Raw genomic sequence first — 18280 nt, forward strand, 5'->3', positions numbered from 1 at the left:
CAAACCTCATCTCTTAGAGACAGACATCAGAATAAAGACAAGAAAAGATGGAACTCTTCCTCCAGGCATTCAGTTGAAGCTGGGCAGAAGAAGATCTTTCCCCTTCTCCAGGTGTTCAAATGAACAGCCTCGCAAGATACATGGCAGTGCAGGTGGGGGTGGGGTAGAGGAGGTTTGGAATAAAGAGAAGCAAAATTATATGAGACATATTTGTTTTCTCTGTGGCAATGGGTTGCACTCTATTGGGGTGCTCAGTATGAAGCCCTTCTCCATCCCAAGATGCCTTCCTTCACTCTCTTCCTCTGTAGAAAAGACCCTTGCACTGGATAAAGCTTAACTGAGCACAATGGTAGTATGCAATGTGATGTACTTAACTCTCACTGTAAGCCATGGCATTTAAACTGTAGTTGGTCTATATCTTTAGGGTTTTTTCCCCACAGAGTGTTGCTACTATTTTAAGTGCTTTGAAAAATCATTGTTCTCACAATTCCTGTAACATATTACAAGTGTGAGAAACTGTTGGTCTGTAAGGATAAAGCATTGCATATTGATATGGAAGAAATACTTTCCTGACAAGAGACAGAGTGGGAAATTAACTATGTATACACAATCAACATTCTTAATGTTCACTATACAAATAACAATCCCTGAAGTCAGTTGAGCTGCTGTATGAATAAGGGTTTGTTATGAATAAGGTCAATGACTTTGGCAACTGTCTTTTTACTACTTCTTTCTATAATTTGCATGAGGCCTTCTTGCATTGTTCAACTTTATATTGTGCATGTTTCAAAATACATGTTGGATGAATCCTTGGAGACAAAATTATATAGTGTCTCAGACCAAATATAGAAACATTGGAAAATCAATTGGCGTTAAAACAGTAAAAGGAAAGAAGGGATAGCAGAGTATTGTATTTCTTTTGGCATGATATTACTCCCAAATTGCATCTGTTCTTCAAACATTTTCCAGAAGGAAGATTCCTAGATCCTATTCTAACTATTCAATACAAAACCTCCATTTCATCATCCTTTTCATTCTCCCCTATCTTAGTGCCAAGCTTTTTCTGGTGTGCCCCAGCAGGAATGAAAGCTGATACTGCCAATCCTTTAGATCACACTAAATAAATACACCCCTATTTTTATGCCTCTTGTCTTTACTTCTTGGCTGAAGAAAGCATTGCAGATTAATTTGGGCTGCATACAAATAGATTTGCATTTATGGAGCCTGGAAAATGTTGGTGGTGCTGTTCCTTTTAAAGGAGTGTATAATGAAAATGAGCCTGTAGCAAATGTTGGCTTTAAAAGTGGAAACATGAAAAACAGCATGTCTGACTGGTGGTATCTCAAGCAGTTCCAATTGCCTCTGAAACCCTTTCAAATATATTGGAGAAAAGGGATTCCTAAAGCTTCCCAGCAGACACAGGGCCTGTCCTTCCACAAGTGGCCATAGAAAGGTCACGTGGTTTGATTTGGATAATGATGGGCAGGAACATGGTGTGCTTTCTTATTACTGTTGTAATATATATTGTTGTATGTACAATAAAAGAGCTATACAATTAGCAAAACATGAAAGATTCTGCCTAAAACCTTACAATCTAAAAGACACCATACATTTGGGGAATGGGAAGGCTGGACCTTCTTAACGGACCTTAATGGACCTTCTTAAAATGCTGTATTAAGGTTGTTCTCTGGTAGCCTTCCCTGGTGGTCTGCCATCCAAGTTCCAACTCTGATTAGCTTCTGAGAACTGATGAAGTTGGGTAATACCATGCCACCTCCCCTCCCTTTCATGTATGGCTCCAAAACTGCCTTCATGGCAAAACAATATGATTTTTCTACTGTTTTCTTTCTTCTCGATCCTTCATCCAGTAGCAAAACAGCTACCATCCTTGAAAAGCCTGTTAGCTTTGCTGAACTGCTACCACAAGTCAGTTTGCATTAGCAATGGAAGATGTGAACATGGAGATGCTCCATGAGGCACACAGTCCCTTCCCTCATTCCATCTCTGTTTTAAAATTTTCAATTGCGTGAAACACAGGGAAGAAAGGAAAGGGAAGACAGGTTTAAAAGAAAATTTTAAAATGTTGACTAGACAATACTAGCAAGGATCTGTATCTGTAGTTATACTTCATGGATCAATAAGTAGATCATATGTCATGGACTAGGACATATTCTAACTCACAAGGTGATGAGGTCGAAGACTCAGATGAGGATGTAGCTGGCACCGCCAGAGGAGGCAGCTGAGATAATCAGGAGCTTCTTTTGATGCAGGAAGAGCCTCATTCAGCCAGCTCATCCAGACCCAGCCACTGAGCCAGAGGTCTGTCATGCACTAAACTCTCAAGTTTCTCAAACTCCAGCCTCATCACAGTACTGACTTCCAAAACTGGGCACTGCACCTTTAAGTACTGGCAGACTACTCCTGGAAGGGAGGGGACTGTATCACCACTTCCTTGAAAGTGTATTTAAGGGTTCATTTCACCTTCCACCTTTGCTAGAACAACATCCATATTATATTGTTGCTTCAGCTGCAGTGTCTTATTCCTGGACCTTAGCCTTGAACAGGAAATTAGACCCTAGTTGGTATGTTCACAGCATCCTATTACTTTTGAGGTTTTGCAGAGTGGGAGGTGTGTGTGTTATGGCCTGGCTATAACCAAAAAGAGGGGGTGGTAGCTGAAAATGTTCTTTTCTTGAAGTCAAAGGCCAATGGCAACATTTGCCCTAGGATTATATTGGAGTGCTGTTCACAATTTTGGTGGCAGTAAGCAAAACACTAGTATATATCAAATATATTAATGACAGTTGGGTCATTGTCTTCATAGCAACAATTCCCAGGTGCCAAGTTGTCATGGTGCCTAAAAATTTCATTGGGATTTTATTGTAGAGACTCTCAGCAATCCTCATTAGAAGTACAAAGCTTATTATTTCTCATCAGAATATATTGTTGCATGACATAAAAATATGCATAAAGTATGCATAAAGTTCTTATCATTGCTAGTTTATAAGTAAAGTTTACAGGATCCACTGGTGCGTGGATGAACCCATTTCTGAATCAGTTGTTTTCTATACTGGCTCCAATATTCAATTAAATCTTTTAAAGTCAACAGAAAAAAAAGGGAAAAAATGCCAGGTGATAGATGATTGATTTTTTTATTTAATTGCTACGGACAGTTCCAGCATGAGGCAAATGTTTTAATTCCCTGATGAAGCCTGCATGGCAAAAAGCATGGGGACGTTATACAATAATAAATCAATAATTTCCCTTTTTGTTCTGTTGGCAAATTTCTGAGTGCAGTTCATCCTAAATCGACACTAAAGTTATCAGAAATTGAGGGTGCTGGGTAAGAGGCTGTTTTTGTTGTGGTTTCTTATGAAATATCCAGAGTGTTAAACTGGGGCCCATTCTGCACTTGTTGGATAATGTGTTTTCAATGCACTTTAGAAGTGGATTTTCCTGTATGTATTTTCCTGTTCTGTACAGGAAAATCCAGCCGCAAAAGCACAGTGAAAGTGCATTATCCAACGTGTGCAGAATGGGTCCAGGACTGGATTAACTGGATTCACATTCCCACTCGGTCATAAGGCTCACTGGAAACTTTGGGCTACTCTGTCTAAACATATCATCCAGCATTATTGTGAAGATAAATCAGGAGGATAATTGCCTTACGCTTTACTGAGCTCTTTGGAGAAAGGGTGGGAAAGATGCGACATCTGTATTTTGTCTGAATTGCAAACTATTATTTGTACTCTTGCCTATAAAATGTTGCCATAGTTCTGAATCAGCGTCTTTTTCTAACTAGAAAATGTGATATTAGAGCTAGGCACAAACTTTTTAAAAAGACAGTTCAGGGTTTGTGGCAGCCTTTGAGTCAAACTTTGAACTCTACTGGCCTCACAAGGACTGATGTGGTCTGGCAATTTCAGGTTATGGCAGAATGGTAGGTAGGATCTAAAGCTAACAGCTGAGCTGAAGACCCACCTACTCAAGTGTTAGGTTTAAATCAGTCCTCCCCAACCCCCGGTCCGGGGACTGGTACCGGTCCGTGGATCAGTCGGTACCAGGCCGCGGCTCCTCCTCCCCGGCTGCCGCCTCGGGTGCTGCCCTGCCACTCGGCCGCCGGCTCACCTTTGATGCTCTCCAGCGGCCACCATGGCTGGGGCTCCCCCTTGGCGTGGCACTGCGCAGCTGCTGCTGCAGCACCCCCAGTGGGCGGTGGGAAGTCAGGGGCGCGGCGGGAAAGTAAGTGGAGCAGGGGCTCAGGCGGTGGTGGCGACGTCCCTCAGCAAAAGACTACCCCCCCCCGGGCCTCAGTAAAATTGTAAAGCATTGACTGGTCCCCAGTGATAAAAAAGGTTGGGGACCTACGGTTTAAATGTTTCCCAGCCATATAATCCTCCAGTTTTGTTACCTGCCACTTTGAAGGGGGGGAAGGAGCAAAACCAGAGGATTAAACATGGAGGTGAAGTGCCTCATAAGGGCACTTTACCTCCTGTCTGCTGGGCCAGCTATCTGGAGCTCCCTTCTGCAAACCATTGAAATGAGTGGAATGAGGGAGTCCTGAGACAGCTGTGAGTAACCAAACAGTCCTCAAGGGCTGAATTGAACAGTCCAAAATTCAGTGAATATTTGGGAGTGCATCTGTCCTGAACATCACTTCCTAAATCCTAAACCAGCCCAGATTTGACCCGAAGACTTGCTTTTAAGCCAGTTTTTTTTAAATTCCAAATTTTATGTTTCCAGGAAATGAATACAAGTTGTTAACCTCAATGCCCAAACACTAGTCAGAATAAAAACAAAAACAAAAAAACACAATTAAAGATATTCTGGACTTTTCCCCTAGCACAACAAAGAGAAATAGTCAAACCTAATTTTGTGGCACAAAATTATGCATATAGCCTACTGCCACCATATTGTACACCATATTGTACAGATCTTCACAATGTCTGTAAAGTATTTTTATATAGTTCCAAAGCAAAGCCCATTGCTTATAATATTTTCTAAGATTGGGGTCTTTAGAAATAGCAGACTATTTAGCGACTTTGGCATAATCCATCATTTTCTTAGCTACTTGTCAGTCAAAGGGATGACAGAGGTTTTCTGTCTATATGCGAAGACAATTCTGACTGCAAATATCAAATAAAGAAAAACCCTAACCGTATGAACCTTCCCCTCTAAAATGTTCAACAAAAATAACTCCAGTATTCTTTCAAAATTAGATTTCAACATTTTAAAAAATTCATCAAGATTATTCCAGCATTGTGCTTGTGAGCCAGTTTGTGCCCATCCCTACTCGGGATGCTGAGAATTAAGATTTTGTTCATGTGAAAAAAATTATAAAGAACTTTCCAAATTACAGATTCAAGTAGGTAATTATGTTCATCTGAAGTAGCACAATTGAGTCCAATAGAACAGTGGTCCGCAACCTTTCTAAGGCTGCGGACCCGGGGTGGTGGGGAGGGCTATCACGCGGCCGCGCATGGCGCAAACGCGCATGCGTGGACCTGCTTTTCTCTCCCCCCCCCACAAAACGAAGCTTGCCGTGCCACAAGCTAATCGGCCACTTTTGTGGCCGATTTGCTTGCGGCCTGGGAAGTTTCTTACTGCGGGGGGGGGGCGGGGAGAGGGAGCAGCGGCCCGGCACTGGGTTGCAGCCCGGTGGTTGGGGACCACCGCAATAGAACCTTTAAGACCAACAAAGATTTATTCATGGCATGAGCTTTCATGTGCAGGCACACTTCCTCAGACAAAAGTTCAGACACATGTCGGAGGAAGCATACCTGCACATGAGAGCTCACACCTTGAATAATTACTTGATAGTCTTGAAGGTTCTATTGGACTCAATTTTTGTTTTCAAATTACAAAAAGGCTTTGTTAACTGGTACAATTTATTTGGCCTGCCTGAGTCGCTTATGCTGCCGTCTCACTGCTGGTCAATTGGCGTGTGACAGTAGGTGCAGGAGTCATTCAACACCTGCCATTCATGTTACTAGAATTGACTTCTTACACAGCCACTGGTCAAAGGATTTAGGTGGGCTCTGCTCAGGTCATTTGCATGACCTCCGACTTTACACAACTGCTGGCTGAGTCATCTGTGTGGGCCCCGCGGCACCAAATATGCACTGTTTAAACAGGCGGTGGGTCCCAGCCAGGTCCTGCAGCCTGAAGATGCTGTCCAGAAAACAAGGGTTATGTAGTTAGGAGAATATGTAGCAGATTAATGGTACTGGAGTCTGGCCACTAGGTAAAACTTTTGTTAAACAGGAATTATTTGATTAGCGGCCAATCCCCATTCCACTGGTTAACAAAGCTTCTACACACAAAAACCTTCTGTTGAATGTATGGCTAATTACAATCTGGATAAGGCACATTTAATTTTGTTCTATGATAAGACTTATTTTGGTTGTACACATAATAGGTGTGTATGTTAACAATTTTGTGATTGGGCCTGTATGTCTCTTATTTTAAAGTTAGTTTAACTTCCTTGAAGAAACTAGAACATGTAATAGTGTGGATTTTGTGAATTTTGTAATGTAAAAATATTTACCTGGTCATTTGTAAAATAATAATTCTAACTCAGATTTCTATCTGGGAAATCTTGGCAGCTGCAAAGGGGTTGTCTTAAGCAGCTGTTAAAGTTCTGCTCAAAATAATCTTATAGAATATAGAACTGGAAGGGACTCCAGGGTCATCTAGACCAACTCCCTGCAGAATGCAAAAAAAAAAAAATTACTACAAATCTTGTGAAATTCATCTGTGATCAATACTAGTTGTTTTAAAGTCCTGTCAAGGAAAACACAGCAGTTTTTTGGAACATGTCAGCAAAAAATATGCCTTGAAAATGTTGCCTAAGAAACAGTAATTTAGTTAAAACAATATGCTCTAAGAACACTGACAGTTAGCAATGAGAGAAAACAACAGGACATGGGAATGCAATATCTGTAGCCATTAGCATTATAATAAAGACAGTAAGGGGTCCTAGGAAGAGTTGGGCCTGACTGTTTACTGGCCAATCAGGTTGCCTGTACAGCTCCTGGGTGTCCTCCTCCAGCCTGATTGGCTGCCCGCCAAGTGGTTGCCCACTCATTGTGCATGTCCCACCTCTGACCGTCTCCTCTCCTCACAGTTCTTTCAGTTCATCAGAGTCCGTCACCAGGTGAGTCAGCCGCCCCTGACAGCTAACTCCTCCCCTCCAGGCCTGCTGTGAAGGAAGCCTCTAACAGTAGTTCTCAACCTTTCTAATGCTGCGACCCTTTAATACAGTTCCTCAAGTTATGGTGACCCCCCCCAACCATAAATTATGCAAGTATTCTTTCACAGAAATTAAACCGCAACTGACCAAGGCTGTGAAGATCCATTGTTCATGACTGTATATAAATTGGATTTTTTCCAGGGTTTCTCAGTTAAGTTGTGTCTTTTACCCCATGCCGATTTCGCTCTTTTATGCTGCTCCAGACAGATGAACGCTCTCTCAATCTTCCCTGCAATGCTGTTGTGTGGATGAAATGGAAGAGGAATAATATCAGCCACTTTGGGACCCCCTTGTAGAGAACGGCGGGGTATGAACCAAATAATGAAAACCAATGATTTGGAAGAACAAAAATTGAGTCTGGGGCACCTTTAAGACCAACAAACATTTATTCAAGGTGTGACTTTTCATGCGCGGGTACCCTCCCTCAGACAAAATAGATTTTGAGATATCAGTAAAGGGATGTGGGCCAGTGGCTAGCGGCCAAGTGTGGGCGCCTGCAGGAAGAACAGCAACAGTGGTGGCAACCCCCCTGGTCAAGCTGATCATCCTGCCATGACCCTTGGGAAAGGGTCATTCGACCCCAAAAGGGGCCCCAACCCCCAGGCTGAGAATCACTGTTCTAACAGCCCCTGACTAAGGTGAGAGAGGTGTTTCTGAGAGCAACGCAGAGATGTTCATGGGTATACTTATGCTTTCCTTTTTTTGGGGGGGGGGGGCTTTCCCCTTCTGCCAAACAGTTGGCTGATAGGGAGGCCACAGAAAAGCCCCTTCTTGCTTAAAATACAGCTATGGCCGGCCTCACTGCTGGAGGGAAGACGCAGCCAAGCCATGTGTATTTCTTCTCCGCGATTCTCTGTAGACTTGAGGCCTACCACACAGGGTTGTTGTACAGATGATACTGGATGCTGTTATGGAGGTTCTTTTGCCTTCATAACAACTTGTGCAGGAGGCCTTAAATGTTTCTTCTGCATAACATCCCCTGTCCAACTTCCAAAGCAGTCCTTTCTGCCTGGGGAGCTGATCTTTATAGTCTGGAAATGAGCTGTAATTCCAGGAGCATTCCAGGCCCCACCTAGAGGTTGGCTACCTCTGGGTTGGAAATATTCTTGGACATTTGAAGGAGGGCCTTAAAATGGTACAATGTCTTGGAGTCCGTCCTCCAAAGTAGCCATTTTTGCCTTCAGAGCTGATCATTATAATCTGGAGATGAGCAGCGATACTAGCTATGATGGTAGCACCTTGCAAACTGAAGTTGGGGTGGATTGGGTTGGGCGTGTCCCTCCTGGGCTAAGGGCTTTGGCCAGCCCTTACCAGCAACTGTTTGTATTTTGGGGTGCAGACAGATGGACAGACCAGCATGGGTCCTGTGCGTCTGAAACGTGCAGGAAGATCTAAATAAAGAATATTTACAGCCTGAAGCTGTAAAAGGTGAACAAATAAATAGATAGACAGACATAGGAACTGAAGTGACTTTTCTCAAGCTTGGCCTAATAAATAAAAATCAGTACTTGCCAGGAAGATCCTACGAAATCAAAGGCATAGGTGGCCCAGAATTTCAAGTGGAGTTAGCTTTACTGGAAAGTAGACAGTGAGACTTTGTGGGGGAACCACTTTTATTAGGCAACAACTTGGTCTTGCAGACCAAGGGACTGCAGTTGCCAACAGGGACTGCAGTTGCCAGCAGTAGGCCTCAGGCTTCAGAAGGGCAGAAATCACCAGCCAAGCAACCAAGTGGATTCTGGGGCCACATGCATTCCTTTTGAAGGGATGCATGTGCTGGGGGGTGAGCTTTTCCTTCAGCCTAAGTGCTTGGAGATGAGCTGTACTTCCAGGGGATTCTCAGACCTCACTTGGAGGCTCGCATTCCTAAACCTCAGTGGGATACAATGCTACAGTCACCCCTCTAAAGCAGCCATTTTTGCCTGGGGTGCTGATCTTTATAGTCTGGACATGAGCAGTAATCCCAGGCCCCACCTGGAGGTTGGCTGTCTGAACATATTCCTTGAGGCTTGGAGGTGGGGCCTCAAAAGTGTGTAATGCCTCCAGCGCCACCTAACCAGCCACCTAGCACCCCATAACCTATTTCAGGTCAAGAAAACATTGCAGAGAGGTCAGGTTGCCAGATAGGTGTAGGTTCATGTTCCACACTTCTTAGATGTGCTTGAACCTGCCTTGGGTCCAGACTATTGTGCACAGAGAGACCTACTCTTGGGGTAGCCAGTTTCCAAGTGAGGCCCTAAATCCAATCCAATGAGCTAGCGCCCAGTTTTTCTACTAGTAAAAATATATTACTTCAAAAACTGTCATAGTAAATGTGTTGAAATATATTTATTTTCATCCTTTCAAGATGAACGCTGATATTAAAGAAGGGACAAAAACTTCTCCCCCACCCCTATAATCTGGCACGTGTGAGGGACGTTTTAGTAGACTTTCTTTCCTCTGCTCTCCCACTATAAATGTGTTTTCTGCTGAGTCAATAAACATCAACATGTCGTTGAACAATAATTTTCACTACCACAGAAGGAATAAACCCTGGTAGGGAAGGGACGTGTTGTAAGGCCTATATCCCCAGCACTGAGGTAGAGAAAGAAAAGTGAATAAAGGCAACGAGAATGACGGCGCTGGGTTCTGCGCTTGGTTCCCCCGCCCCCAAGCAAGCAAAAACAGCGCCGAGCGTCCGGCTCCAAGACACCGCCAACAGGCGCAGTAGCGGGAGCGGCTCCTCGAGTCCCCCTGGCGGCAACGCCGAGCCAACCATCACCGGCCTGGGGCAGAAGCTTCGCCTCCGTCGCTTGGCGGGCGGGGAATATTTGAGATGCGTTTGATGATGTAATCCCAAGTCCGTGAGCGGTGAAATTTAACACCGAGCCGTGGCGGGGAGGATTTGCTTCGCGTTGGGTTGGCTCTTTGCTGTGCTCCGCAGCCAGAGGCAGTCGCCTTTCAGCGCCGAATGTCTGTGCCATTGCCGCTCTTCGCTGCTGAGGGCAACCTTTTTTTTCTTCTCCTTCTCCCAAAGAGTTGGCGTTGTGTGCACTGCCGCTGCTTCCCAGCGCCAAGAAAGCCTCTCTGCGGGGAATCTCCTCTCAGCCCCAGTCCAGTTGCGCGCAATTGCGCTGCGCTTTGCAAAACAAAACCAAACAATTAAACCACCCCAACAGCAGCAGCAGCAATAAACCGGTACCCGCACGCGAGTCAGCCCTCCGGCTTTTTGGCAGGGCTGCCTTTCCTAATCATGTGGGAACTGCTCTAGTGCAAAAAAGCGCTCTGGACAAACCAGCCCGCGACCACTTCGTGGGGCCTCGGTTTCATGGACAGTACCTGAACCTTGTGCGGTCGGCAGTTGGCTTCTGTTTTCGCGTAGGACTTCGCTGCTCGGACAAATGCATACAAATGCATTTAGGAGCTCAAAGGACAAGGCGTGGAAACATCTCACCCACAGCAAAAACGTGAGTAAGAAAGAACAGCGGAGGGGGCGGGGGCGGGGAGCGGAGCCCAGGCAAGGGGGCGGGTTGCTGTGGCTGCCGGAGTTTGCTTGCACACAGCGCACGTTTTGCAAGCGTGGCGACGAGGCTTCATTTTTGCACTTTTTTTCCTTCCGAAACCGGGGCAGGAAAATGGTCTGCGTTGTCCGAGCGCCGCCTTCGCTATCGCAAAGGTTTCTCTGTCCCGCCGCTTGGTTGAAAGCGATCATTTGGCGAGGAAGCGAGGGGGGGGGGGAGAGAGAAAGTTTGGCTGGCGCCTTTCCCGTGCCTCGATAGCACAGGCGGCGGAGATGCGGCGACTCCCGGGTCTCCCCAACAGCTGTCCTGAGACTGACGAGGGCCAGCCAGGAGGGAGAAAGAGAGCTCTCGGGATTGGTTTGGCAACAAAGGAAGCGCTGGTTTCTTCTCTTTTCTTTTTGATCGTCAGCAGGAGGCGGCAGATGTATCTCTGTAGGTGCTTTTCTTGGTCCCTTGCAATTTGCTGGTGATGAATTATGCAGCAGGTTGATGGGAATGAATTAGACAGTTTGTTTGGGTTGCCAAGCAGAGGCTTGAAGGAAGGCGGTGGCTCCCTCCGAAGAGACGATTCCACTGTGATAACTGCAGCTTTCTCCTGCTGCCGCTGGCTTTTTGAGGTTACTTTCAAGGAGCATTCCGACTCCATGGAACAGCAGTTCACACGCCTATTTTATTATTCCGATTTAGAATTATGTGTCTGTGTGTGTTTTGTTTCTGTCCTGGTCATTGATTCCAACTCCCTACCTAAAACAAATCTCTTTTCTTCAAACATACAGTTCACTCAACAGAATCCCACAAGCTACTGGGGTGGCAGCTTCACTCCATCACTACCAGAGAAAAGATAGGACTCTCGAACGCACATAAATGTCTGCTCCCAATAATCTGCTTATATCATGTAATTCTGACCAGTCCAAGAACTGTGATGGGTGCCCAATTGCCCCTTCCAGTAGGGCTGCCGGCTCCAGGTTGGGAGATGCCTGGAGATAGGAGGGAGGCTTGGAGGGTGAGGTTTGGGGAGGGGAGGGACTTCATTGGGGTATAATGCCTTGGAGCAGGGGTAGTCAACCTGTGGTCCTCCAGATGTCCATGGACTACAAACACTGGCAGGGGCTCATGGGAATTGTAGTCCATGGACATCTGGAGGACCGCAGGTTGACTACCCCTGTCTTGGAGTACATCTCCCAAAGCAGCTGTTTTCCCCAGGTGAACTGATCTCTGTTGTCTGCAGATCAGTTGTAAGAGCAGGAGCCCAGCCAGCACTTGGAGGTTGGCAATTATACTTTCCTGTCAGTTAGGGAGCATTGATGAGAAAAGGCCTATTGGGGCATAAGACTCAGGCAGACATGCAGCAGCCCTTGTGGATACCCACATAAATGTATGACTAGAGGTAATGCCCATTGCACTCAGGAATACAGCGGGCGCTAGGACATATGCCTGCACTGTGACCTTCCTGGGTTCTGCCCCGCTCCCTGCACTATCTTAAAGAGTAGCAGACTCTCATTTCAAGATCTGGGTTTGATTCCTGACTCCTGCATATGTAGCCAAGCTGGGTTGCCAACCTCTGGGGGAGGGGGCTGGAAACCCTCAGGGTGAAAGACAGAGGGGGGAAGGAAGGCAGCAGATATCCTAGAGCAGTGGTCCCCAACCCCCTGGTCTGGGGAACGGGACCGGTCCGCGGAACAGTTGGTACCAGGCTGCAACTCCTCCTTGTCCTCCTTCCTGGCTGCTGCCTTGGGGGTTGCCCTGCCACTCTGCCGCCGGCTCACCTTTGGTGCTCTCCAATGGCTGCCGTGGCTGGGGCTCCCTCTTGGCGTGGCACTGTGCAGCTGCTGCTGGCAGCGCCCCCCAGCAGACGGCGGGAAGTCAGGGGTGCCAGTGGGAAAGCAAGTGGAGCAGGGGTTCAGTCGGCGGCTGTGATGTTCCTCGGCAAAAGACTACCCCCCCTTGGCCTCAGTAAAATTGTCAAGCATTGACCGGTCACCGGTGATAAAAAGGTTGGGGACCACTGTCCTAGAGAACACAGCTACTTTGGAGGGGCACTAGCTCTCCTAACCCCACATCCAACAACAGTATCTACATAGGTCACCACTGTCCCCACCTTCCCATCAAACTCCACATCTTCCAAAGGCCAGGCTGGGAAGGCTGCGGGGAGTGGGGGTGGGCTGCCACCTTTCTGCCTCCTATTTCCCAAAGGCTCTGCCAGGAGGGGAAGGCCACAGGGAGGCTACATCCTTCCCTTCCTCCACATCCCTCAAAGGCCAGGCTGGGTGGGAACAGATGGGGGGGGGCACTGCCTCTTTCCCACCCATCCCACACCTACCAAAGACCAGGCTGCTTGGGAAAGACCATGGGGGATGGGCAGCCTCTTTCCCACCCCCCACATTTCCTAAAGGACAGGCTAGGCTGTGGGGGTTAGCTGCCTCCTTTCCCATCCCCCTAGGCTGTGTGAAGAGGGCTGCTGGATACCCGCAGCTCCCCTGATGAGAGGAAGGGTGGGGGAAAGCAAAGAGCTCTCCAATGTCCAACTCATGGACATGGGGAGGTGGTGTGAGCCCAGGTCCTGTTAGGGAGGACTCCTCAGAGGAAAAGCCTTGCCAGGAGCTTCCAGCTTCACCTGAGACTCAGTTGGATGAGAGCTTAGCCCAACCAGATGTTCAACAGGCAGAGAGCTCTGACCAGCAAGAGGGAATGGAACTGCAGACAAACTAGGGCATAGATTGTAAAGTTGTTGCAGTAGCTCCTCATTCCTCTTCCCAACCTCCAGCTGCAACTTCCTGTCTTATTAGCCCATCTGGCTCATGTGAGTCAATAAAGCAATGTCAGCTATGTGCTGGAAGAGAGCTCCAGTCTAAAAGGCTCCATACCATGTTAGCAAGACAGTTGTAACAGCAGAAGATTTTGAGTCATCACAGAGTAAGGACTGAGAGGCTGTTGACAACCTATATTAACTTGAGGCTGGGAGGCTTGGATTGTAGAACTGCTCCTTCTGCTGATGCCCTTGGACTGCCTGAATGAACCCTTGACTCACTGCACTGAGTTAAGACATTCATTGCATTATGTCTATCTTTTAGCATTCTGTTTTTGAAATACTAATGCTCTCTGCCTTCTTGGCAGCTCTGTGCTGCCTTCCAGAAGAGAGCTGAAACCTGAGACCAACACATCAGACAAAGAAAGCAGATTACTTCCCTCCCCTGTTTGGGGGGAATGGAGGGTGGGACAAGGTTGAGACAACTTACTATCAGCAGGGCCTCTCAGAGAAGCCAGCACCTCTTCCACCCGGTGAGCTGCAGAATAGGACTGATAAGCCCCACAATTGGCCCTAGTTGGCAGACTGCTCTCATTGTGAGCACACCTCCCCCCCTTGTGGCTAATCAGTTAGGGAGTGAGTTGTCTGCGTGTAATTTGAACTGATTGGCCCTCATTGGTAGCACATGCAATTTGAACTGATTGACCCCCATTGGTAGTGCTCTCTCCCTATTAGCAGCATATACCCCAGGGAGGGCCAATCAGGTAGGTAGTGAGTTGTCTGCTTGCAATTTGAACTGATTTGCTCTCATTGGCAGCACATGCAATTTGAACTAGTTGGCCCTCATTGGCAGAGTGCAATTTGAACTGATTAGCCCTTTTTGGCAAAGTACTCTCTCCCTGTTGGCAGCACACCTCCAGGGAGGATCAATCAGGTAGGGAGTGAGTTGTCTGCACTCAACTTCAACCTTATAATGTTTAGAGATTAGTGCTACTGATAGCAATTAATGATACCTAGATTGTGTGCCCAGAGGCAGAGTGGCCCTTCAATTTAACAGGAAAGTTCACCAGTGACTCAATGCCTTCAGAGTCACTGGAAGCCAAATGGCCTGTCAATGCCTGCACTGCAAGAACCACGTGGCTCAGCTTGTTCCTGGGCTGTTTTGAGGCTCCACTCTATTCTTATGTATGGCCCTACACACCTGGAAGGATACTGATGGTGCTTGCTTTTCTGTCTACCTGGAAGGGTGTAAAACCTATGTGTTATTTTGAGAGAAGGAATAGCTTAATTTCTAGACCAAAGTTGGAGTCCAGTGGCACCTCTAAGATCAACCAAGTTTGATTCAAGGTATAAGCTTTTGTGTGCACAGTTACCCATCTGGAACCAGTTTAATTTAAGACAGAGCTGCTCCATGCCACCCCCTGATTGTTTAAAGATCTAAGTTTTTGTTGGGGATCTGTACCAGGCACAGCACATTTCAAACAGCTTGTCCATCTGTGCAGTCCTCTTTGTGGAATGAATGAAACTCAAGATGATTGTTATTGAAAGAGGAAGGAAAATTTTGGCTTACACTTGTGTGTATGTGAATATAAGGAAAGTAGGGGTACATGGAAAACTTATTCCCACTTGCCCTCTCACTTAAAAGCAAGTGCTGTTTTGAGACACTGCCTGCCAAAATGAAACTTCAGTCAAATGGTCCTCTTACTCATGTGCACAAATAATCCCTTTTCTCTCCTTGAAGACACAAAAGTAGTGAGCCATTTATTTGTTCTTGAGTGTTTTACTCCATCTGTCTCCCTTGTGGAGGATCCAAAGCAGCTTACATTGTTCTCTCTTCCATTTTATCCTCACAACACACTGTGTCTTAGGTTAAGCTCAGAGTGTGACTGTCCCAAAGTCACCCGAGCTTGCATGGCACAACTAGGGATTCAAAGCCAGGTCTCCCAAATACTCAAACCTATACACCACACTGGCTGTCTAGTAAAAACCTAGCATGAAAAATATTGGTGATCTTTCTGTGCTCTCTTAGATTTTCCATGGCCTTTGATTTGTTTCTGCTAAGAAAATGAACAGGTTCTACCAAGCTGTCAATTCTTTAATGTGAAATATTTCATGGGGCAGCTTTCTGTAAACAAGCCCCATAGCATGCATAGTATTATGTGAAAGAACTGGAGAGTAATTTGGCTGCTTTTGTTGAGATATGTAACCTTTAAAGCAAATGCTCTGGACATTTTCTTCATTGAAATGAAGAGTAAAATCACACTGGTGTTTTAAAGTTCTTGGAAGTTCATTTGGGAATTATTTCTGCGTTAGTTAATTCAGTTGAAGTGATACTTCCCACAGCTAATAACGTTCGGGGAAAAGTCTACTCTTATCAATATTATATTTGTTGGGTTCTGATCTCCAGTAAACTGGTAAGGTCAGGACATATCTTGTTAGTTTCACTTCATTATTTTCCTCCTGTTCAAAGAGACAGAGTGTGTGTTATATCTATAGCTTTACCTACACACGTGTGGGTAGCTTTACCTACACACATGGATATACTATGTGTATACCCATAATACTGTAATACTTTAATTTAAAAAGTAAGGACACACTAGTGAAATTGACAAATCCCTTGCTTTTTCAATTTCATTTGGCTAGAGAGAGGTGAAAAAGGAGGAAAATGGTGTGAGTTAAATTGGTATGATTTCCTCCTAATGTTTTAAGGATGATTCTAGAAGAGATCCTGGCATGTGATCCTGGCATCCTCCCAGTGTTTTAAGCAAAAATTAAATTTCAGAGTGTGGGGCTATAATTCAGATCAGGCAATCTAAGGAGGGAAGAGAAGTTCTTCATAGCATGTAGGTAAATCACCTCACCTGGAAGATAACCTGTTAATGGTCTGCTAATGGAAGAGGACATTTTTCTCTAGGTCTGTTGGCAGCCCTACTTGAATAGTAGAATCATTGTTTCCTTATTAATAGTCAAAATTGGCCAAATGTCAAGTAATCTCTCAAGCATATAAATCACTTTGAAATACTTTAGCACTCAGAATGGGGTCCCAGGTATTTGATAAACCTGTTTTTCTGAATCTTCATCAGTGATTGCTTGCTATTCTGGAATACAAATATAATTCCCAATCATATATTGTTTTATATTATATAATTTTCTAAGGCATACAAATATTATAATCAGCAGTAAGCAATTTAAAGCATACCTCAGTATTGAGATTCTTTTTTACATTAATAGTTATCACCTTTGCAACTGCTCCTGAGTGATGGGGTTGCTCTCAAGCTTGTCTAACTTGCATTCAAGCAACATGACATATAGATTCACACCAAGTAACAGGTGTAATTGATTACAAATTAGTATAGAACACAGGAATTGGTATCACCTTGGCTATAGTTGGGGCCATGGCCAGGCATACTTCTTTCAGGCCAGGGACCTCCAACATGTTAGTGTTTGAAGACCATAGTGTCCTGGGGGCATACTGGGAGAGATGATCCCTTAGATATGCTGGTGCCAGACTACTCATGGCCTTAAAGGTTAGAACTAGAACCTTAAAGTTAATTTGGAATACAACTGGCAACCAATGTAGCTGTTGGAGGGTAGGTTGTGAGCCTTTCATAGTGTCCTAGTAAGTTTTCAGGTCAGGGCTAAGGGTAGTCCCATGAAGAACAAGTTACAGTAATCTAACCTGGAGATGACTGCTACATGGATGATGTTGGCTAGGTTTTCCAGGGTCAGTAGCTTCACCTGGCACAGGTGGAAGAATGCCTGGCATGCTACATTCATGATCTGAGATACCATTGTAAGGAGGACACCAAATATCATCCCCAAATTCCTAATGGAGTGCAAAGTTGTCAGCTGAACTCTGTCAAGACATGAAAGGCCCTAATGCTCATATTTGTGGGGATTTGAATGCCAGAATAGGACCTGGACATCGAAAATGTGCAAAAATTTCATCTAGTGTTCAATCTATTGCAGAACAAGCTTGAGTTGTTTTAGACCATGTTTCCCAAGATGATCTGAAGATGATCTTTGACTAAGATGACAAGCTGCAATGCAAACAAGATTTAATATAGTCCGTGTTTTGAGGATATTGTAAATTGCTTAAAACCTCTCATAGCTAAAAAGGCAACAGTGAATGCAACCCATTATAAACAAGGAGGTTGGTTTGGTCAAGAATGTGGGAATGCCAGGAAATCAGTAATGAAGTACTCATGCCAGGTCAAATACTGTAGAGTAGATATGTTGGTTTGGCATGTTATTCCTCTGAGATCCTCTTATAAAAACCTTAAACAAAATAAACTGCACTCATAGCTGTGCCTGGTGAAGGCGGAAAAACTCCAGCTGGGCTATTACGGTGACCTGAGCCTCCATGGACAAGGAGGCATCCAGAATCACCCCCAAATTCCTGGTTGAGTGTGAAGCTCTCAGTTGTACTCCATCCAGGGTGGGTAAGTGTGCTTCTAAGTCTGCCCCTTCCTACCAAACCACAGGACCTCTGTCTTAGAGAAGTTGAGTTTCAGCCAGCTTTGCTTGAGCCAAATCACTACTTCCAAACAACCAGCAAATCTTTTGCACTTGGGGGGGGGGGGGATGGAAGATGAATATAGTAGTATGTATTTTGAAAAATGGAAGCAAAGTGGATCCACAAAATTATTGACCAATTAGTGTGCTGAATATGGCCATGAAATTTTATAGCAATTATTTGCTATACAAATTAGAAGAATAGGAAGTTGAAAACAAAGTCATATACCAACATTAAGCTGGTTTTAGAAAGAAACAAAGTACAAT

The 18280-nt window shown here is 45.2% G+C and overlaps 1 protein-coding gene across 7 annotated transcripts in view; it reads left to right on the forward strand.

Moving 5' to 3' along the window:
* The first annotated feature begins 10358 nt into the window (after positions 1–10358).
* COL24A1 (collagen type XXIV alpha 1 chain) overlaps positions 10359–18280 on the forward strand; it is a 234520-nt gene continuing 226598 nt past the window's right edge. For all 7 annotated transcript variants that reach the window (XM_077333120.1, XM_077333124.1, XM_077333121.1 and 4 more), the window contains exon 1: positions 10359–10698. In XM_077333120.1, the coding sequence (XP_077189235.1) occupies positions 10643–10698 (56 nt within the window). In that variant the 5' untranslated portion in view covers positions 10359–10642. The remainder of the gene's footprint in view (positions 10699–18280) is intronic.

This window comes from Paroedura picta, chromosome 4 (assembly GCF_049243985.1).
Source record: "Paroedura picta isolate Pp20150507F chromosome 4, Ppicta_v3.0, whole genome shotgun sequence".
Classification (NCBI taxonomy): domain Eukaryota; kingdom Metazoa; phylum Chordata; class Lepidosauria; order Squamata; family Gekkonidae; genus Paroedura; species Paroedura picta.